General features: G+C 39.1%; 1 protein-coding gene across 3 annotated transcripts in view; it reads right to left on the reverse strand.

Moving 5' to 3' along the window:
• Positions 1–2652: 2652 nt before the first annotated feature.
• The window catches only part of tead1b (TEA domain family member 1b), a 60224-nt gene continuing 39452 nt past the window's right edge, over positions 2653–23424 (reverse strand). For all 3 annotated transcript variants that reach the window (XM_084052213.1, XM_084052215.1, XM_084052214.1), the window contains 10 exons: positions 22924–22986; positions 15920–15931; positions 14544–14675; positions 14212–14258; positions 13696–13757; positions 12652–12776; positions 8871–9044; positions 6546–6686; positions 6123–6275; positions 2653–4936 (listed from right to left, as the gene is read on the reverse strand). In XM_084052213.1, coding sequence (XP_083908339.1) covers positions 4823–4936; positions 6123–6275; positions 6546–6686; positions 8871–9044; positions 12652–12776; positions 13696–13757; positions 14212–14258; positions 14544–14675; positions 15920–15931; positions 22924–22986 — 1023 coding nt within the window. In that variant the 3' untranslated portion in view covers positions 2653–4822. The remainder of the gene's footprint in view (positions 4937–6122; positions 6276–6545; positions 6687–8870; positions 9045–12651; positions 12777–13695; positions 13758–14211; positions 14259–14543; positions 14676–15919; positions 15932–22923; positions 22987–23424) is intronic.

The following is a 23424-nucleotide window of genomic DNA, read 5'->3' on the forward strand; positions in this document are numbered from 1 at the left end:
CCCTGGATGCATTGTCCATTTGTCATTATGCTTCAGTCAGTCCCATACCTCAAATATATTTGTGGCTGCGTGAATACAACTTTCTTTTCATCTTTGCTTTGCATATCTTTCGTTTTTATAGTGAAAAGACCACAAAAAAGGAGACGGTATTTTCCAGATTTATTAAACTTCAATATTGCATACCTACAAAGTATCTAGAAAGCTACAAAATACCTACTATTATCAAGAAGGCATCATCATGTTACGAAGCCAAAACAATATGCAGTAACACATACACATAGAAGAGCTTTTTTTTCCTCCCTTGCTCCCAGACTTTACTGTCCTTATGGATATGAAAAGATATCACACCTCTGTACCAAGAAAAGCTAGGATATAACTTTGTTTTTACAAAAGCACCTTTTTACATATAATAAAAAGAAATCTGCACACAAAACTCAATAGCATGACACCATCTGAGCTGTGTGAAAGGTCTCTTTAAAGCCAACATCTGAAAATTGTAACAAAAACAAAATATGCTTAATCTATACTCTGTCATATACGACAAAGTATAATTCAGGCTGTAAGGTACCAGTACCTACATTTAGACAGAATTACATTAACAAAAAGAGCTAAACTGCTGGTATATTTCTGTCATGATTCCTTGACTCAGCTGTTTTGTGGAAATTGATTTTTATTCAAACAGTTCCAGTCAAGACGTTCATGAAGTTAAAAGATGTCCACTTGTCCCAAGATTGTGAGAGTCATGTGGAAATGACATTTCCAAATGTACCAGCAGTCTAGCAATAACATCATTACCATCCTCTTGGACTTGCAATATTACAGACAATGTCATCACAAAACCAAGTACAATTGTATACAAATACAATAATAAAACAGGAACATCTCACTAAGTGATCAATAAATGTGAACAGGTACACAGGGTAAACATAACAAGACATACAAGAAAATTACAAAAAATATATACGGTATGCCTATTAAAGTATTGAGTAGCTATGGCCTTGAATGTGAAACATATAGTAAGCCTCTATGCACAGTAAAGTCCTCAGTGTTAATTTAACTGAAAGCGAACCCATTAAAACCGGGAAAGCATCTGTGTCATTTTACATGTTTGCGTTGGCTATTCAAAAATAGCAGATATACAAGCTCACAGCGCGCCACTTCCTGCCGCGCTGCAAGCTTGTAAATCTGCACATTTTTTTACATTTTTGAAAAATCTTGAAAGTGTGAGAACTACTGATTTAGAAGGCATTTGTAGAATCGGCCTCAAGTCTTAACGGGTTAAATGAAAACTGACGATTTTACTGTGGGGCCTCGGACAGTCTAGCAGCTTTTCAAGCTCTGAGAATGACATCAATTCCTTGAACCTGGAAATCTAAAGGGCTTGATTTTGTTGCATGCGGTGTCACACATTAAAAATAAATTATCTACAAGCTTACAACGCATCGCAGTGTGACACATTGTGAGCTTGTAGATCAGCTGTTTTCGCCATGTGCAACTGCAACTAAGTCCGGCTTAAGGGGGGAATGATGCATTGTACTTTCACAAACGTATGGTCTAATTTCATAAAGTATGTTGTAGTACAAAAGCAAAAAACAAAACACTTCATGAAAATAATTTATAATGTATATTTGAAGTGAGAAACAAATTAGGCAGATTAAGTTAATGTGATATTTGATGCCTTATCAGGTCTACATTTTAGGCAAAACTTGTAGTGTTTTCAGCTCAGGGACCAATGAGGAAAGCTTTAAAATGCTGAACCATCTTATGAGTTTGGAACCTCACTGCCGACAGAGCTATATATTGTCAATGGCAATATTCTAGAAGTATGAAATAAAAAAAAATACTGTATATATATATATATAGTTTAGAATTTGCTTCAAACGTTTGAGCAAAACATATGATTTCTTACAGCCCAGTTTGAGTCAACATCTTGCTTGTAGTAACTGTCAGCGTGGCTGTACATACATGCCAACAGGTCGTTCAGACATTGATGTTAAACAAAGAAATAGGTTTTCTTTAAATACTGTAGATTCATTCTCAACATTAAATTATACTGCAGTAAAAAGCAACATGTATAACTTATTTGACCAGTCGCCAGATATCCCCTGCCAACATTACAGACCTTCATAAAAGGCAATGTGGTGATTAGTTTCACGTATGTCAACTTTTTTGGTCTAGCAACATGCAATTTATAATTTTCTGTTTTGAAGCTGGAAATTTAAACCCAAAGGCACTTTCTTGCTACAGTGCAGGACATGACAAGAGATGCAGTTAATCTCTGTATTTTTGGTCTTTTATGATACGAAAGGCAAAGTCAGTTCTTGTACTGTATATAATACACTCTTTAGAAAAACAGATTAGTGCTGTCAAGGGTTAGGGCTAAAAACATTAGTCTGTATGAATCAACATATTACGTCCCTTAGAGGTGTTTAGGAGTTCTGTGGTTGAAAAACTAGTTCAGCAGAATCCCATATTTCTAAGTGTGTACCACGTAAAAGCAAAAGGTAATTCATACTTTGTCATACAACCCCTTTGACAAGGGTCACCCGACAAAAATGACGTATTTACTTGCAATTGTCGAAAGGATCGTGCAACAAAGTCAAAATGAACACTGATGTCTCACAGATGTGGTCAAATGTAACAAGTCATACATTGGTGAGTTGGTTTTTACTTATTTTTCTGTTCTCTCAATGCAACTGATTTTAGACAAAAGAAAACATGGGATACTGTTACATTATACTCTAAGGCACTGTACACTTTGGCAGATTGTGTTGTGAACTTCTTACACAATGCAAACATATCAAGGGTCTTCCAGCAAGGAGATCACAGCTTTAGTGGCAGCTTTTGTTATTCACACAAACTATAAAACAATATATCATGCTTAAGGCTTGGAACTGGTGTAGGCCACAGAAAGACGGGGCAGTGTTAAGCCGGATTTATCCATAGTTGGTTGCTGGAGTCGCGCACCGGAAATCTACTTCTACATGCTCACAATGCATTGCAGCGCTGCTGCGAACGTGTAGATTGTCTATTTTCGGTGCACGACACTCACACACAACTAAGTATAAAGGTCCTTACACACCAGGGGGTGTTTTTTTTCCTTGTTCGATTAATTAATCTGAAAATATAGATTTCAAACTGTTGTTTGTGTCATGATTAGATCCACGCAGAACAAATATTATACGGCAATAGGGATGCGTTTTACTTTTGGAATGAGGTCGACTTTTCACCGCAAATATAGGCTACATTTGCATCAACCTGTATGAATTAGGGATCAACTATATGAAAAGTTATGATGCGAAATTTCTTATTAGTTATTCGTCATTCCCCGGTGTGTAAAGACTAACTCAGGCTTTAACATAAAGGCAGCAAAAACTCTGTCTTGGACTTTTTACAAATTACACTGCAATGACTAGAGGGGGAGGGGGGGATCTGAGATTGAAAAATGCATCATTCAGGGGCAATGCCACTGCATACTGAGCAAGGCCTGCTGTCTACAAGTGATGTATTGTCTCATGATTTATGTATTATATTCTAAAAACCACAGATCTAAAAGAAAGGAAAAAAAAGTTAGCATCACTAATGCATGTCCAAGAAAAGGAAAACAAAGTGCTTTGGACATGCTGACAGTCCAATCAGAGTAGTTTAAATAGTGCTTTCACTATAAAAAATCTCAACAATGTTCTAGTCCAGTGGTTCCCAACCTTTGCTGAGTCAGGGCCCAATTGAAAATCTCGAAAGCGGCCCACCCATATGACCACTTAGGTGGTTAAAGTGGTCACATTAGAATGATCAATCAATTATGTGTTCCGGCTTAAATCAATGGAACTAACATTGCATACTTATCCTATTTATCAGTATTATTTTTTCAATCTATTTTAATATTAATGCAATATTGTCATTAACATCTTTTGCCAATTATTTGGGGGCCCTGGTCCACAGGTTTGGAATCGCTGTTCTAATCATTTGTCACAGGAGAAAGCCTCATTTTGCAGCGCAGGGATGTGTAACAGGTGTTCCCATAATGCAACATGATTCTTCCTAGGATAAAAAAAGAAAAAAGAGATGCAAGTAAAACTACAATCTGTAGTACTTTCACAGTGCAATCCTTCTGTTGTTAGTGTTCAATGGCTAATTTATACGACTGTGTCGCTCACATAAAATAGCTAGTGAGTGACCCTGTTCTACGTCAAAGTATAAATTAGGCTGAAGACGTGGAGTGCTTCAAAGGGCTTGGTGTGTTCCTGAATCTTTTTTTTTTGTATAGTGATGATCACTATAACCTCTTAGTGTTGTTATATTTTTTTGTTTCTTTGGAAAGTCCATTGGCTGTGTGTGTATGTATGTTTGAATATCTACAGCATGTATATACTCACAAATGATCCACTACATACAAAATACACTCATACACATTACATAGACCATGTCAGCCCACGGGGAAAAGGGCCAACATATTTTTTTTTCCTCTTACATAAAGCAGAAAACGTCAACACATATATTTATGTTTACCAAATTAATCTTCACCAATGTACATCCACATGTACTGTATATCCTACAGAGATCGACTCTACATATTTAAAATGAGAAGTTACTCCTGTATTAAAACATAAAACAACTGTACCGCAATTCACAGCTGCAGTCAAATAACATACACATCCATTAAAACAAAAACACAAAATAAACAACTGACATCAGCATAAAACAAAAAGATGATGAAAAAGCATCGCATACGTGATTTTAAGCTAGAGGCACTGCCACTTGTTTTGAGGTTGGTAAGTCTATGAAAAGGGGGATCGGGAGGGTGGGGGGGGGGTTCAGGTGTTCATTCCTTTACGAGTCGGTAGATATGATGCTGGGCGCCGTGCTCACTGTTTGACACTTCAAAGACACACGCCATACATAGCAAAGTCTCCTGGGTGTCCCTGTTTGTCACCACCTGGAAGGTAAAGAGACAGGTTGCGTGTCAACTAGGGCTGGGCAGTTAACAGAAAACGTATTATATCAAAACCAACATTTAGAACATGTAGGTTATTATTATTACTTCATTTAATAGATTTTGTATAATTGACTAAATCGATTAGTCTGATTAACCACTTAAACCCTGTATTAAACTTTGTTGTAGAATGCTGGTGTGCAAAAATAGCAAAGATAGCGAATCTACAAGCTCACAACGCGAGGCATCGTGGCGCATTGCTTGTAGATGTGCTATTTTCACCCTCCCCAAAGAAAAGAAAAAATAATTGAATTCATCGTAATCGAGGCAAAAGTTTGAAATAATCGTGATTATTGAATTGAAGTCATATCGCACAGCCCTAGTGTCAACTCCGTTGCACAAAAGAAGCATGGTGTTGTAATGTCTGATTTACATGTAGTTGTGCGACACTGGCGCACACAGAAAATAGTTGATCTACAAGCTCACAACAGATCGCAGTGCGACGCGTTGTTTTGAGTTTGTAGATATTTTCAGAGTGTGTGTATTTTTGGAGTGCAATCGGGCTCAGGATTAATAGACGTTGCTATGCGTTACACACATCTCACACAGGTTGTCAATCAGAGGGCAGTGCAACATGACTGATTGGAAAAATCTGAAGAATCTCGAGGGGCAAAGAAAAAAAAAAGACAAAGCAACTGAACAAAAGCCTAGGCACTATTTTGAGAGCACACATACCCACATATGATTTAGAGAAAAGGGACATTCTGCTTCTTCCTGCCGCCCTTTCGGCAGCAGAGAATGAGACTTTGAGCCCCCATGTGATGGCTAATAACAGGGGTTCCCGCCCCCTCTTACCCTCCCTCTATGCCTGCCTCCTCCCCTGTAGATAATGAGGCTCCTCGCACTGACTTCCATCCCCTGTGGAATGTAAGGAATGCAGGACCAAGGAGAGGAACTCATCTCATGGCCAGTAACATACCCCCCCCCCCCCCCCCCATTTTTTCTTCTTCTTCTTTTAAAGCAACTACAGCCACCAGGGCCCAGCAATCCACCCTGAAGAAGTAGACAGAAATAATGATGGTTCTGGAGAGGGTCCTGGCCCACTTAGTAGACAAGTGAGGTACGGTGCAGGAGGCTTCCGGAGGGAAGAGTATGTGAGTGTGAGGGAGCACACAAGTGCAGCGATTACCAATAAGATAGTGAAGTTCTCCAGCACACTGTTCATCATGTATTTCTCGGGCAGGTGTTTGAGTTTATGGATGAAGTTGATCATGTATTCGCACATAGGTGACCGGCTTATCCTGTAGACGAAACGTCCATTCTCAAACCGTGCATATTCAGTCTACAGAAAGGGAAAGAATGAAGACAAAACAGAAAATGAGATAAAAACAAACAAAGAAAGAAAACATGTTAAAAGCTCAAATTACCAAATGACATTGCAAATTATAACCACCCTGATTCATGGTTGTTCTGGTGCTATTCACATGGCGGTCATTTCGCTCTAACTTCATACTTAAGGGGGCAGGGGTTCTCACCACCCCAAGTATGAAGTAAGAGCAAAATGGCTGCCGTGTGAATATCACATCTCAACAGGTAAACATGAAGTACTTACTTCCACTTTTTCGACCACCTGCTTGCCAAAGGAGCACACTTTTGTAGAGCAGGTTATGGTCATGTTCTCTGAGCTCTCATACTGGCTGGTCACTCCATAGAACGCTCCTGTGTCATCCTGAATGTTGCAATTCAAGTCCGCCTGTGAACCAGAGGAAATTGGAGCCCTTTCGTTCACCATGTGTTGAAGAACAATTCCAAATAGGGGTAATTGTGATTGATTAAGATAATGTTGCTGTCGGGCAGAAACCTCATATCTCCATATTTCTTCCAACTTCCCCCCACCCCCCGTAAAGTAGTAAAAACAACCAATCTGCAAGTTCACAACACATCATAATGCAACAAGTAAATCTGCTGTTTTTTCTGTAAAACAATAATTTTAAAATAATAATAATATTGTGTGAAATTGGTTAAGTCTGTCAGTGGGTTTTATAATATTGAACCGAGGACGAGCTTGTGGATAGTAACATATTCTTTTTTACTTTTTCTGTAAAGTAACAGTTTTCAACATACAAGGATTCCACCAGACAGTGCTAATATGAAACTTTGCATCCATTCTTATCGCAGGGTTACAGCTATAGCAATGCTGGAACATTACTTATTTTAATAAAATGGCCACACTGCCCTCTGGTGACAAGAAATATTTGCTAGACAATTGGAGCAGGTGTACGTATAAAAATAGCTTCAACTGCTTTGACATAATAACTTTTATTATCCCTCCAAAATAAATTGTGAATCCACATCTGGTGCCATTATTGGTGTATATATTCGGATAGCGTTTGAAAAAAGATGCTGTCAATTACTAAAATGTATTATTAGCTACAAGTCTAACCCATCCATGTAGATCTAATATTAAATTAGAACATCCCTGACACATTTGAATTAGCATGTAAATGTAGCCATTTTTGTAAACGAGATTCTGAGGAGGATAAAATGAAGTTATATTAAAAGGATGATTTGTGCGCATGAAAAGTGTGCTCCCAGAGGGCAGCCTTTCTATGCCCAGAACATGATGTTCATTATGGATACAAAAAGGGGAGACATCCTTCGACAACATTCTCCTCCTTCATTAAGCAAAGCAGTTGTACTTTCATTATTGTGCAGATTCTGCCTCCCATTTGAAATTTAGATTGGTCGGTCACTTCAAAAGGAATTTAAAGGGACTTGGTCCAAGTGCATGCAGCCCCACTTTGTTGACTGCCGCTAGTTAGCATTTTGCATCAGGGAGAAAATACATGCGATGTTTAAACAGCCAATGGGACTGCAACCGGGTCAATCTATTGTTTCGAGATATTACACTGAATTAGAGAGTGCTTTGATCACAAGTTCTCTAGAAATTCTTCTCTCTAAAAATAGCAGGGAACAGTGCAGTGTTCTTTGTTTAGACCAGTGATTCTCAACCTGTGGGCCAGGGCCCACTGGTGGGCCGTTAGGATATTGCAAATGGGCACTCAAAAACAATTGGCAAAACACAAAGATTTTAATGATAATATGACATTATAAAAAAATTACGTAGAAACAATTTCACAGTATTTTTTCTTTAAAACCGTGAAGAAAATTAGTTTTCATTATGATACCGATAAATTGGAGCTTAAAGTATACAGTACTATGCGAGTTCCATTAATCAAAGCCGGAACACAATCAATTGATTGATCATTAAAATAAACATGCTCTGAAAATGCAGGTGAGTAGGCTTTCAAGGTGGGTGGGTGGTCTTTCAAGATTTTCAAGTGGGCCCTGATCCAGAAAAGGTTAAGGACCTCTAATTTAGACCATGATAACATTCATTCTCTGAAGATAAACCTGAACGCTGTTAATTATTTCTATGCTTCTGTAACAACATTTTTGGTCTAGTAGTTGGTAACATTGGGTTTAATAATATAGAATGGAATAAGTACATTGATCAAATATGAGTACAATGATCAAATATAATCAATTTGAAAATGTATGCTTAATCTGTGAGATTTGTAAATTATATTTATAAAAGAATATTCTTCCTGTTTCATCATATTAATGTTCATGAAGAAAGAAACATACTGTACAGCAGTGGTTCCCAAACCTTTTAGCTTGAGACCCAAAAGAGATTTTTTTATGTCTCCCTGGGACCCAAAATTGTGAAAATCTGTAAACTCACAACTGTGACTGTGAGATTGTAGATTGGCTATTTTCAATAGTTCTTTAAAAAAGTTTTTTACATTGGGGGGGGGGGGGGGTATTTCAATAATTTGAAATAATTAACAGAAATAATTAACAGTGGGTCCGGACTCCCGACCCACTGTTTGGGAAACACTGCTGTACAGTACTTTACAGGTACAATGATACTCACCCAGAATTTTATGAGGAAGAAGGAATTCTGGGGACCCTTGCCAAAGAGCTCTTTCAATCCTCCTTTCTTTTCAGGGAATTTGTCATAAATCTGACGAATGTCCACCGCCTCCAACAAGGCATCACTGTAGGAATGGTTTGTCTGCCCAATATGCACAAAGAGGTGCTTGTTGTACTGGAAGAACAAGTACAGTTTTAGAAACATGTTTTAAAAATAGAACTTTTAAAAGGTAAACATACGGTAAGCTGACTACTGAGTTATTATGCATCTACATCTTGGTTTTAATAATACAACTGGCAGGCTTATCTTTGAGGTGAAGTATTTGTTTGGCAGTTGTGCAAAAAATATTTTTGCAAAACAATGAGTTATGGTGTGATTCAAGTTCAAACGTTTTAAATTCCTTTTGCTGTAGATGTGAAATATGTGCCCTTGAAAGAGGATGGAATAAGTCTAAATCTAGAGGTATTTTGAAAAATCGAAAGATATTTTGGTTTATTAATGATGAGAGATCGCTATCCTTTATAATTCAAAAGAAAGATTACGGCAAATAAAGAATGTCAGATAGCCTACATATAAGGCAATGGCAACTTGAAATAAGAACAGGTCCCTTACGAGTGTGAGGGCGGATTCAGACTGGGTCCGATTGCTTCGAACCGTTCCCAAGTACGAATGGCCTCTCGCAGCTGGCCAGTATTCACATTGGCCAAGATTATTCCGCACTCGAGACCATTTAATTTAACAGTAATGGTAAATATGTGCCTCATGGGGGCGCTGTGGACAATGGGGCTTTGGGAGATACAGAATGTCATTCACAGAAGAAGAGTCACTTGTCAGAGTGTAGAGTGAATAATAAAGTTTGACTGTGTTCCTGACGTTGTCTTGAGTTATAATAATAACAGAACAACAATACACAACCAAAGAAGTGTGTGCGTTGTTCTTTGAAACCTCAAAATGTAACGTCGTCTCTCGCGTCTGTTATTATCAATATGATCGTGATGTCACTGATGCATCCTTGGTATTTTAGCAGTGACGTCACAGACTAATCCTTGGTATATTTATCCTTATATACATGTTTGCTATACATGTGTTTTTTGTTTATGTTTTTCCACGGCTCGCGCTACTCAAACACTAGCGGGATTATTATTTCTTGTCAACATTCAAGTAGAACTATGAGAAGGTATAACCAAGGTAAAATAATGTGTCATTATAAATATATATAAATGATATATGATTAGCAGTCCACTTCCTTCTCTTGGTACGGATGGATTCACACTGCCCCTCCCCAGGTGGTTTCGGGTGCGGTACGGTGATCCGTTTCGGGGAACGATACGCAACGTTCACAGTTCACACTATCACAACATCAGCCAAGTGGTCCAGGGTGCGCACCCGGAACCATAGTGTGAATCCACCCTGAGAGTAGCTGTATTTTTGTTTTTCAAATAATTCTTCATCGGTATTCACTGAAGATGTCTATAGCTCTTTTCTTTACATTCAGCTTTTGCCTGTTCCCCTTCTCAAGCCCAATGGAAAGTGACCAAAATGATGAACCTCTCAGATGTTTTACTAAGAGTTCTTGACATCTTCAATGATATTCATGAAAACAAGTGTGGGTCAAAACCCAGTGTATCGGCAATGTGTGGATGCGCTCTCCATTATAGGGCATAGCAGTGGTGGCTATGTTAAGGATAAGGATAATTCCTTTTAACAGGTCGTTCATGAAAGTCCTTGCGGTCTTGTTTCCAATGAGAACCTGTGAGCAATTAGGGGTTAAGAGTCTTGCTCAGGGACACATTTCATTTCATCCACACATATGCTGGCCTGGCCTGGAATCGAACCTGGGGCAACCAGGGCCTCTGGCTCCCTAGGCGGGCTCACTAACCACTCAGCTATGGCAGCCCTGTGGTGCTACAGATAGAAAACCCATGCATTTTTCCCATAGAGATTTCCAAAAATATTTATATACATTATATTAAGCCTGGAGCCAAGCAATCCAGGCTCCTGGTGAATCATGAATCACCATAAAACATTTGATTTTGTGTCAAAAAAAAAATGTGAACATTTAATTATTATATACTATATTTAATAGATACCCTTTTTTGCGGTTTTCAAATATGTTTTGACACAGAATCAAATGTGTTATGGTCATGATTCACCAGGAGCCTGGATGGCTTGGTTCCAGGCCTAACATAATTATATAAATATTTTCGTAAATCTTGATGGGAAAAATGAATGGGTTTTCAATCTGTGGCACTGCAAAATGGCCCTCACTCCTATGCCCTATAGGCAAGTGTACTAGTTGCACTGTATATTTGCATACCAGTGAAATGAGGTATCTGCATTTAACCCAGGAGCAATTGGGGGTTAAGAGTCTTAAGAGTCTTGCTCAGGGCCTGGTATCGAACCTGGGCCAACCAGGGCCTCTGGCTCCCCAGGCGGGATCCCTAGCCACTCAGCTATGGCCGCCCTCAAACTTTAACCATATACCTAATATGCTTAAAACAAGGTTGTTCTGAGAGGAACTTATGAGGAATTTGGTTTAATTGAATATTGTGGACCGACTAAACTGAACATGCATCACTCAACTAGAGGTCCCAAAATATAATGCATGATGTCCAACATTACCGCATTATCTGATCGACTAACTAAGTTCTGTTGTGATCAGCGCTGAGCAAGAGCTAAATTACTAAATCACATAAGCAGGCAGGTGGAGAGACAATTGATCTGTGATTGGCTAGTGGATAGATTACATTCCATATCCTAGACCTAGAGGGACAATTGGCTAGTCGGTTATTAGGCCAACCGGCCAACCAATGGTATAACTTAATAATTCCGTGAACTTCATCAGTAACTCAGTCAGTCAGTCAGTCAGTCAGTCATTGAAAGATAGATATATATGCATATATGGGGCTGATCCTGCTGGTCCAGCCAAAAATAGATACATATTTATTTAATAGATAAAATATGTTTTATGTGACAATTCTGATTACAAATTCATTAAAAATCCATATCTTAACTGGAGCCACATTTTTTTTTGTAGTCTTACAAGTTTCAACCAAAGGTATTGTGATACAATAGACACACTTAATGGAAACCATCCTCTTCAGAAAAGAGATACATTATATTGAAACATAGAGTAAATATTTATTCTGCATCATTATCACAGGGTTTCTGCAGCAAATGTAACACCTTCTATTGCTAGGGTTATTTCAAAGTCACTTCTACTCTTTGGTGCAAGAGCAGTTTCAGAGCAGCTTGTTTTTTCTGTGTGGCCTTTGGGGCTCAAAATATTCAGCTAAATGTAAGATTAATGGCTGTTGTCATGTGGTATCAATAGCAAAATAAAATTCTCAGGGGAATGTAGACAAACATAGACAGATTACTCCCATCAAAGGCAAGCAATAAAAAATGTGTGGTATGGGTTTAGAGTTGCTGATTTGTGTGACTTTTCACATGACATTCAAGGGGTCTGTGGATTGTCTCATTGGCGATATCTCAGTCTACAGTGTAAATTTAGTAAGGAATGTCCTTTGGGATACCAGCACTATTTAGTCATTTATTATTGCTTTGGGGTTTCAAGGTTATTGTGAACGCCATAGGTCAAGCATTTAACAGATACATCAACTGAGAACTGTCTTGTTGTGTACTTAGCTGACTCTACAGTACACCTGGAAACTGTGCAACTGTGTACCTGGTGTATTCAAAGATGTAGGGATTGGATGATCAGAGATGGGGGATACTATGGCGTAGTGATTTAGTTCTTAGTGTGGTGCATTCAACTTACTGAGTCTGGATCTCTCTGTTGCTCTAGGAAGGCAGAGAATTCCACCAATCGGAGTTTGGATGTACCTATGGAACGGCCCTGCCATGCTGGTACGGTGGGGGTTGGGGCTGTTGTGGACTCATAGCCTGCAGTCACATCAAAATAAACTGACCATCAAACCCATTTTGGGTGGGAACCCCTTTTTGTAACTCTACCTTTCAGGACCCCTTTTGGGGTTCCTGTTGCTATGTACAGTATATAGCAATATATATTTTTTGTAATTTTTGAATAAATACGTTTTTCAGAAAACTTAGGTCAGGATTTAGAAGGCGTTTTTAGAATTGGCCTCAGGTCTAAATGGGTAAAATCACATAAAGAAATATAGATTTATTGTAGAAAAAAGTATTGGCCCAAAACCGGGAGAGTTTAATGGTTAATGTGTTTAAAATAAGACCTTAAAACATTAGAATACAATTACTAATAGCATGTGATGTTAAAGGTAGGGTAAGTGATTTGCTTTGGTTAAAATAAGTGTTAAATAGCTCTATATTCTGATAGTACTCATTGCTATAGAATGTTTGTTCAGTATTAGGAGTCTCCTTATCTCTCCACCTCTTTATTAAACAGAACATGCATTTTCGTTTCAGTTTCAGTTTCATTTCCAATTTTATCCAACCAGGACAGAGAACTCAATCAGGATACAGATTAAACAAGTGAAATTGGAAGTGATGACACTAAGATATGAGCAGACCAAATTGGAACTGGAACACTATACAAATTAAGCTTAAAAATGGGTACTTTCTCCTGAGATTTTGACACCTACCGAAAAATGTATTTTCTGTTTATTAAAGAGCTGGAGAGACAGGGAGACTCCTGATACTGAAAAAACACTCTATAGCAATGATTACTATCAGAATATAGTATTTTAACCTTTTAACAAAATACTTTTTGTTTTGACCAAAAAATATCACTTACCCTACCTTTAAAGATGAAGCTTGGGTGTTTTTAAGAATGTGCAGTTTTTTTCTCCCATTAATGGTTAAATAAATATGGTAAAAATCTCACTTGAAATGGCTGTTGTGACTGCTGGCTGGATAGGATATGCTTGCTGTGCAAAAGGCTTAATACTGAAACAGATAAGTAGGGAACCATCAGAAAAACCCAAAGCTCATAATTTACCACACAGATTAGTTTTGACATACAGTACTGAAACATAAGGCTGCTTAAAGCAAGTTTTCTTGAGCCTAATTATTCAACTACTTCCAAAGAATTATCTTTTGTTGTTTTTTGAGTGGTGCCAACCACTCCTACATCTGACTTTGTCCGTGTGTCCGTATGTCCGTCCGTCCGTATGTCCGGTCAAGCTTCACGTGACACGTGACAACATATTGTTGCTGATTGCAACACAAGGATGCAACCAGTTACACTTTCAAAGGCACCACTCTCTTCACACTGGGTGTGTTTTTTTACCAAACATTCTGCACCCACACATACAGTTATGTCATTAATGACAGAGTGACTAATGGGACAGATGTATGACTCAAGTTGTTGTTTGTATTGAGAGTACACTATTATACTCACTCTTGTGATGATCCTGGCTGACCGGTCGAGATCATACCCTGCCAAAACTAGAACATTTGATAAGTAAATACAAAAACAAAAAACGATGCATCCAATTATTCTGCACAGCTGTTGCCAATCAGAGATCAAAATGGGACTTGGTTACACCTTCAATAGATGTAGTTATCATGACTACCATTCCTTTTGATCTTGCTTATCTGATAGGGGCAGTTGTGCAAAGCTGTGGTGTGTAATGCGATTTGGCCAGGGTGTCAATGCAGCTGGCCCAGTGGCAGCCCTCCGTGAAGGCGGTCAAGGTGGATCAATAATATGTTTGCCGGTGGGGCTCTTACCCCTGCTCCAGGAAAGGCCGGGCGCGGGATGCCTGGCAAGCCCAGCTTGTTGTGAATTGCCGTGGCAGAGACGATCTGAGCTGAGGACATGGAGGCCATGCTCTGGAGGGCTTTGTCCTTCACGGTCTGATCCTTTAACAGCACAGTCACAAAAGGCTTAGCACTCAGACAGGAGATGTGGGGCGGGGTGGCATGATGCACAAGTAACACCACCATACTCTCAACAACACATTCAAAGCACTACCGACCTCTCTCCCATGACAATTAACAGCAAGCAGTTTAAAAGAGACGTTGTTGCCAAAGCAATTTAAGTGTATTTTCAAAGAAGGAATGTGCCGAACAATGAATATTGAATTTCAATACACAATGGTTAGAACAGGTATGCACTTAAAATAAAGTTATTTCTTGTTGACCAATCTACCACCACCATCAGCTCCCAGATATATTGGAACAGTGACATGTTTCTGGAGTTTGCTTTCAATAAAAGCTCCTTCAGTAGCTCTTAGATCAAGGCTGTGAGCGTTTTTGCAGCTCTCATTCATCCTTGGACGAGACGAGAGGAGCTTTTCAATTAAGTACATGTGTTGAATGTGTTCTGTCAAAATAGTCCAATATGAGTTTCATTCAAACGCAATAGTTGTATGGTTGCTGTTGGGCGGAATACCTTGTATGTCCAAAACCATAAAAAGGAATGGAAAAAAAAGGAAAAAAATAACCTGTGTTCCAATCGATCCAATGTAGCTATTATTTAGTCACAAGCTCTTGTTACTTGAATACTTTTCATTGGTTAAAAATGTATAAAACCCACAGACAGACTTAACCACTTTCAAACTGGTGTCCATATTTTGGGCATGTTGTCATAGGTCACAGTTTGTTTGTTTTTATAGAGAATATAGCCAAACTTGTAAATCATCTATTTTCACTATACTGTCATATGACAAAGTATGAAATAAGGCATTCATTTATGAAAAACATAAAAAGGTGAAATACGAAGATACAAGGCTTTTGCCCGAACCACAATCATTCTTTCTTGGATGTGTGTGTAAATGCAATCATATAAAGTCAAAAATACAATACATGTACAGAGGTCATGTGCTCACTTGGACCACCCCTATAGTAATGGTGACCCTGTGGCAGATTGGTGGCAGAAGCTGAAGGCAAGCATGCTGGCAACACTCACTGGTAAAGTGGGATTAAGTTATAGTATGACGACAGTATGATGACACACAGAGATGGTCACAAACTGGGAACATACTGGACAGCAGCTAGGGTGTCACTATGGCAGAAGCATGATACTAAACCAGCAACAGTGCTGTCTGGTTAAAGCGGAGCCAGAAGCACAGGCAAAATAAATGAGTAGATAAATAAATACTTACCATACTGGTAACCTAAATACAAAGAAAGAAGGTTTTAGTCTAAATGTGCAATCTGTCTGTCTGTGACAAGTTATCCAGCAGTTGAATTATGTAAAAATCTGGGCTGAGCACAATAAACAATTAGGGGTGCAATAGTTAAACAAACTAATCAGTTTAATTCATCATTTAAAAAAAATCAATCAGTTTTACAAAAAATAATCAATTGGGGTTGTTTTTGTTATTTTTTTGTTAATAGCGGAAATAGCCGATCTACCAAGTTCACAACCCATCCAACACGATATGAGTTTGTAGATCGGCTATTTTAGTTGCAGCCCTATAATAATCTGGGCTGTACACAACAAACAATATTGTCACATAGATTTAACAACAATTTAACAACATTAGTGGGCTTGCCAAGCCCACTAATGTTATTCTTGCTCTTTATTATTCCGCCCACAATTTTGGACCTCTCTAACTACCTCTTACTATTTACCTAGAAACTTCATTCAAACTTTAAATCGTTCAGCTACCTTTGGAATTGAACAGATCTAGTTGAAACGTTTGATAAGTTATGCTATGTGTGCTTAACCTGACTCCGCCAGATGGAAGAAGCTTGCGTCACATTTGTTTCACAGGCTACTTCCATCTGGGACCTCGGTAGCACAATCGATGAAGAAGCAGTCCCTTTTTTTCAAGCTACTTGGCAGGTGATTGGATGGGACCGTCTGTCTATCACCGTCTATCAACCAATCATATTGACGTGTCTACATGACGTATAGTAGCTGCGCCAGCAGTAGTTCTTTTGTATACTATTCAACCATGATTAATCATGAAAGAACTACAACGCAGCTAGAAAAAGTGAAATCGCAAGCTGCGTTGATGATTTGAGGCATTTTGAGGCAACGGACAAATCCTGCAAACTTTGGAAGCCAACCTTAGCCAATGAGGATGGAATATGGGAAATCGGACAGATCCGTGTTGATCACATGACTATAGAGATACTGTGAGTGTGTACCGATTTGCATGATGTTTGGATAAAATATGTAGGAGTAATATCAAAAAATGGGTTTTGCACAAATCGGCCTCCTGGTGGCGCTATAACAGGCCCATGTGAAAGAGGAACTGTGTGCGCACAGTTTCGCAGCGACCGGGCAACGGTGCCGGAGATTAGCTGCTCGCGGACGGACACACACACGGACGGACAGGGTGCAAAACATACTCTCTCGCCATGCCTTTCGGCCTGGTGGAGACAATAAGCGCTTCTCGATGGCGTCACATCCGGTCTCGCCAAGATCCCACCCCTAGCAGCCGCTAATTGGTTCGCACACGCAGCGGTGCGGAGTAGCTCTACTCTTTGAATGCATTAATATTCAATATACTGTAGGTATGCTGGTTCTATCAACATGTACCGTAGGTTTTTACACCATATCATTTTGTTTCCTTCCTTTATTTCTTTCTCACTTTTTCATCCTTATCTATATATTTTTTAATTCCTTCCATCCTTCATCCATCCATCCATCCATCCTTCCTTCCTTCATACCTTCTTTCTTGATCCCTTCTTTCCTTTTTCCTGCCAACCATCCTTAATTGACTGTAAATTGTATAGATGCTTGTTTGTCCTTTCATATTATTGTTGTTTTATCAGTTACTACACTGCTACAATCTTAGCCTCACCCCCTTTCCTAATTGGTCGATAGTTAATTACTTTTGAACCACTTATTATACAGTTGGATACCCCCTCGTCCTTCACTGATGTTGTCCTAGCAACTGCCTGATACACTACAGCAGCCACCTGTTTTGCCCTATCAATGCCCTAGCAACCGCTACTTATTACACCACAGCAACCGCCTACCAACACCCAATGTGACTGACTGCTAAACTCCTTTTAGTTTGAACAGTAACTGTAAACAACTCATTGTTTGATTCTATATTTCAAGTTCAACCTCTCATCATTTAAAAGTTTAAGTCCAATCAAATGAATTAATGCCTTTTAAGGTACATTTCATTTCATTCCACTCAAATCAATGTATGCTTTTAAAAGTGCATTCCACTTAAATGATGTCTACTAGACATTCTTTTAGATAGATTTCCTACACAATAACTATTTCTATTTATACAATTTGTACCTTTTAGGACCCTATTTAAATGAACTATGGCACAAGGTCTAAAGCGCATGGCACAAGTGTATTTGGGCGTGTCCAACTAAAATGTTGATAGTAACAGTGTTTCTTAATTGCTTGAATGCATTTATTGAAACTCTGCTAAAACCATGCTCTTAGCAGTGCCTCAAAACCCCACACCAATTGGCCAACAGTTGTCATAGAGTAGATGCAATTCTCATTCCACTTTGACATTCCAGTCAAAACAGATTTTCTTATAGGCTCTATGCACAGCAGCCATATTGTAAAGAAATTGGGCCTCTTCCTTTCCTTCACAGGTGTTACCCAATGATACTAATGAAGGCTCTGTTCCATTCTGGTCAAACAGAGTCAGGGTGCTGATATTGTACATGTTGGCTCACTGGAAACACTGTCAGGGTTCCTTGAGGGGCTTCCAAAATGGCCCCTTACGGGTGTGTACATTTTGAGAACCACTGTGCTACACTAAATGGAACGGAGCCTTCATTAGTACCATTGGTAACACCTGTGAAGGAAGTATGTTTTTTCAATATGGCTGCTGTGCATAGAGCCTTTTTGGCTATGTCCATTTCCCATTGACATTGATATTTGTACTTTTTCTTTAATTGTATTCTTGCTCTGTAAAGCACTTTGAGCTGCATTTCATGTCATGAAAGGTGCTATACAAATAAAGTTTATTATCATTAGTTGTTCATTGGGTAAATCATTGCATGCAAAATACTATGTACAATCACAATGAGCATCATGATTGTACAAAAGCTGAGGCCAGCTTGATGGCTGGTTGGATTGAGTAACGTCCCTTCACACAACTGAAGAGTAATGGAGACTCCATCCCACATGAGAGAATTGTGAACACATTACTCAAAAACATATATAAAAGCTTCCAGTAAACAGTTTCTACGTAAAAATGGAGCAAGAAGCAGGTGCTAACCAGGGCCACGAGCACGGTTAGACAGGGAGGAGAGAATGGATGCCCAATGACAGTCAAGCAGAACTTGTCTGTACTGGGCGATTGGTTGTGCAGCAGTGAAAATAAATAAATAATACTAGATTAAAGAGATACAAAATAATACACATTTTATTATCAATTTATTTTTACATTGAAAGCAACACCATGTCCACAGTCTGTCCAATTTTGATTCAAATAGGGTTGACACAATGATCAGAAGGCGCAATACATTTGTTGACACTTGTTGTAGCAATTGACTGACTTGGTTATCATTTTGATTGCTATAGATTCTTAAGCACAGGTGGTATAGTGTTATGAGAAAGGATTGTATTGTCCTGGGATTCCTTTCAGTTTTGGGAATGAGATAAAAGTTTCAGGAAATGAATCCAAGTGATTGCAAAAAATTGTAAACGGCATATAATCTGGGCGCAAAGTAGGGCACAAGGCACAAAAGGGTTGGAATTAATCTCCAAATTAGTCATGGGTGTGTTTGGGGCACAACATTGATTAAACCAATAAGAGTGCTATCTCCCATTCCCTTTAATCACATGAACCCTAGTATCCCTATTCTGGAGCGAACGTTGAGCAAAAATAGCACATTTACAAGCTCACAACACGTCTCGTTGTAGCGTCATGTGATGTGACATATTGTGAGTTTGTAGATTGGCAATTTTCAGGTAATCTATTTAGTGTAGAGGGGAAAAAGACCTAGTATAGATCCCTGGATTACTTCGGTCAATGAAGTATATGTGGTTAAGAGCCAGGTGCACCTGCATCTTGCACATTGCTATTTACATGATGGCAAGTTGAAGAAGCAAACGGTTTTCTGCTGAGGAAACAGGTATGCTTGTGTGTATCCCAACTTCTCGCATCAAAAGAACGGCCGCACAATGCCGAAAGTTATAGAATAATGTCAAACAACAGCTTGCAGAAAACAAAAAAGTGCGACAGGAGGTGGACCACCCTCAATGGCATATTTCCACATGCAGTTCAGAATCACACCTTTCCTGAAATGAGTCCTCATCTATGTCCTAGAGACATTTGTGATATCTCGACATATCAAGTTAATAATCACATGCTCATTCTCTTAGTGAGGTTCTTTATTTTTACTACCTATGCCAGGGATGCTGCACACTCCAGCTGAGTCCCTAAATGGATACTGATGGCCTGTTACTGTACGTTGAGCAGAGAAAGAAAAAGAAGGATATGAGTCATAGTATTCTTCAAATATGAAAGTGTATTATATTTGAAATAAACAGAATCTTAGTCTCTCTCTCCTCGATGCTCTCCACTCTCCGTGGTGCTGAAAGACGTACTGAAGCAGATACGTTTCAACGGTTTTCTTATGCTTAAAGAATAATGAACCAAGGGCTTTAAAGAGGTGGTGCCATGGTTTTGCACTTTTTCTGATTGCCATGTGTCTATGAGGTTGATAGAACTTCATTAAGCCCCCTGGTGGTGTTTTATGTCTTCTCTGACTATTTTGAGTTTCTACCTGGAGGCTGAAACCTTGAGGGTCAAATGTGAAAAACAGCCCTTTTGTGACATAGTAAAAATATACCCTCCCCCTCATTATCATAACACAACAGGTGTGGGCATGAGGAGGAGGAGGGACTAGGACAGGTGGGTGGTGCTAAGGTGGTGGAGGAGGTGCTAAGGTGAGAACCAGGTATACTTAATGAACTGGAGGCGTGTCCACATAAAACATAATTTTAACAATTTCTGTACACTTTTTTGAAAAAAATCTTTCTCCTGGTATAACCATAATACCTGATGATTATGTTTTCGGCACCCCGTCTTAAAAAATCTGCCATTTTGACCACACACAAAAATTACGTTTTGCATACCTCCCAGCACCGAAAATTGGCTGGTGATGCTACTGGGCATTCGTCCGATTCAATATATTATGGATAATCCCCTAAATATATTTTTTTTACTTCAATGATGACGAATCTCTCAGTGATGTCAGAGACACTGAAATGCGGATGGATTCTGATTGCAAGCAGAGAGTATGTGTGTTGTGAACCTACTGTATATACAGTATGTAGGCGTGCATCTTAATCTGAATGATGCGCTCTATAGATAGTAGGGAAATGAATATTGCGCCACCAGGTAGGCCAGGTTTGAGCTGGTCTAAGGTGTTCTACTTCTGACTTTTCTCACTCCCCTTAAGATAGTGATGTGCCAATATTGCATGACCACAACTCATTGTAAGACCAACACACCCATGGAAGCACAGATGGTCGCAAGTGCATTTGCTACTTAAACGTAGGAAAATGACAACTGCATTGGTTGTAAACTAGCAATGACACTTGTGCTGTGCTTTGCACCGTTTTGTGCCGGGTGAAAGATTAGGCCTTTAACTTATCTTCTACTCAAAAACATTTCTACTTAAACCTTTTGTGTACTTTTGAAGTGCTATGCCACCTTCATAATGAGCTCATTTCTAATAAATCATGTGTCCATTAAACGTAAAGGGAGCGGGGGGCACTTGGATATTTCCTTGCCAATGAACTCGAAATTGCTTTAGATGAGAATAGATTTCTCTCAACCGTTTTCACTCAAACCGCTGCTTGTGACCCCATTGAAAGCCTTTATGGTCTTACTGACTTTTTCACACACACACACACACACACACACACACACACACACACACACACACACACACACACACACACACACACACACACACACACACACACACACACACACACACACACACACACACACACACACACACACACACACACACACACACACAGCTAAATCCACACTGAATACTGGGAGTAAGTGGAAAGTGTTCAAGTCAAAACGTATAGTTGTTTCCTGGTGAGTAAACATCATTTTCTAGCAGTCAAATGATTGACAGGAGACTGTTGTGAGATGACTGCATCTGAAAGAGGAGGAAGGAATGCAACTGACAGCCAAGTCAATGTGTGAGCCCAGAGTTATCAACAGATTACAAAGCAAGACTAGAACAACAGAGCAGAGACAGCCTTTCAGAAACAGCCAGCATCGCAGCCACCCTCCACTCGGAACTCTAAATGCCTTTGATATGGCGGCTGGAGAGAATAGGGGGGGGGGGGGGGGGGGTATTCTTTCAAAGGAAGCAGAGGTATAAAACTCCTCTCTGTTATTTTAATATGAACCCATTCAGCATGCGTCTTGACACCACCTTTACGATATAGCTTGATAAGAGGTGTAAGCAGACTGCTGAACTCTGAACTAGCTTTTAGCCATTCACCCACAGCCAATGCATGTTGCCAGCATGCTTCCCCACATGAACATAACATACAGAACCAACCTTTGACTCAGACATTTAGTAACGCGTAAACATTACTGACATCACCATTTGCTTTGAAGTGTTTGATACAAAACATTTGTATTCTTTATACTATTATTTGTATGCAGAATTTGCATCAGGTTCAAATCATGAATGTAATGACACCATATATATATATATATATATATATATATATATATATATATATATATATATATATATATATATATATATATATATATATATATATATATATATATATATATATATATATATATATATATATATATATATGTATATATACATTTCTAAAAGCAAAAGATTTTGAGTGTGCAATTGATCAATAAAAAAGGGAGGTTAGACATCAGAAGCCAACTACGACTAGCAGTGGGTCTGGGACTGGGTTAAGGGAATCAGAGCACCAGGCATTCACTCTGTCACCATGGGAAACAGGAAGTAAGACGCACAGCAACCACAAGCCCAAAAGCAGAAAAGCGCATACCTTTAGCTTGGAATGAAACTCACGAGATTTCCTTCTGGCAAGAACCTGAATGTGACTAGACACCTGCGGGGTAGGGGAGGGGAGGAAAACAAAGGAACAGCCTGTAACCATGGCAATGAAAACCCCCCTGCAACTGGGCAAAGCCAAACGTACCTTAATGGCTGCTGAGATTTCTCGAACTTTCTTTCTTGCTAAGACCTGTATGTGACTAGACACCTTCATTACGAAAAAGAAAAGAAAAGGAAAAAACAAGAAAACCAAAGAGTACAAAGTGGATTACACATCGGTGTTGAAAACACTTGAGGGAGATAAGCCCTCCTATAGAAGCATCTCCAAGCCACACATCAAGCTTACAGCCAACAAAGCATTACACTGTCTGTTGTTGTCACTTAAGTGAACTGATTAAGGAGGATGCAGGCCCCTTTAGCACACATTAACAGAGCGCAGATGTGATCTGCTGTGTACTGAATGAAAATTGGCCAGTCTAGTATTCTTTGGGGGATCTGGGTAAGGCATTTCACTGGCCAAGTTTGCCTTGAACATTCATATAGTCCAAAAACATTTCATGTTCTCGTATGAAATATTCATCAGTGCAAATGGTAGAAGGGAAGTAATGTGTGTGTTCCTTCGCCCTACATGACGGGATATTGCATG

Source organism: Gymnoscopelus microlampas, assembly GCF_963454915.1.
Source record: "Gymnoscopelus microlampas genome assembly, chromosome: 1".
Classification (NCBI taxonomy): Eukaryota; Metazoa; Chordata; class Actinopteri; order Myctophiformes; family Myctophidae; genus Gymnoscopelus; species Gymnoscopelus microlampas.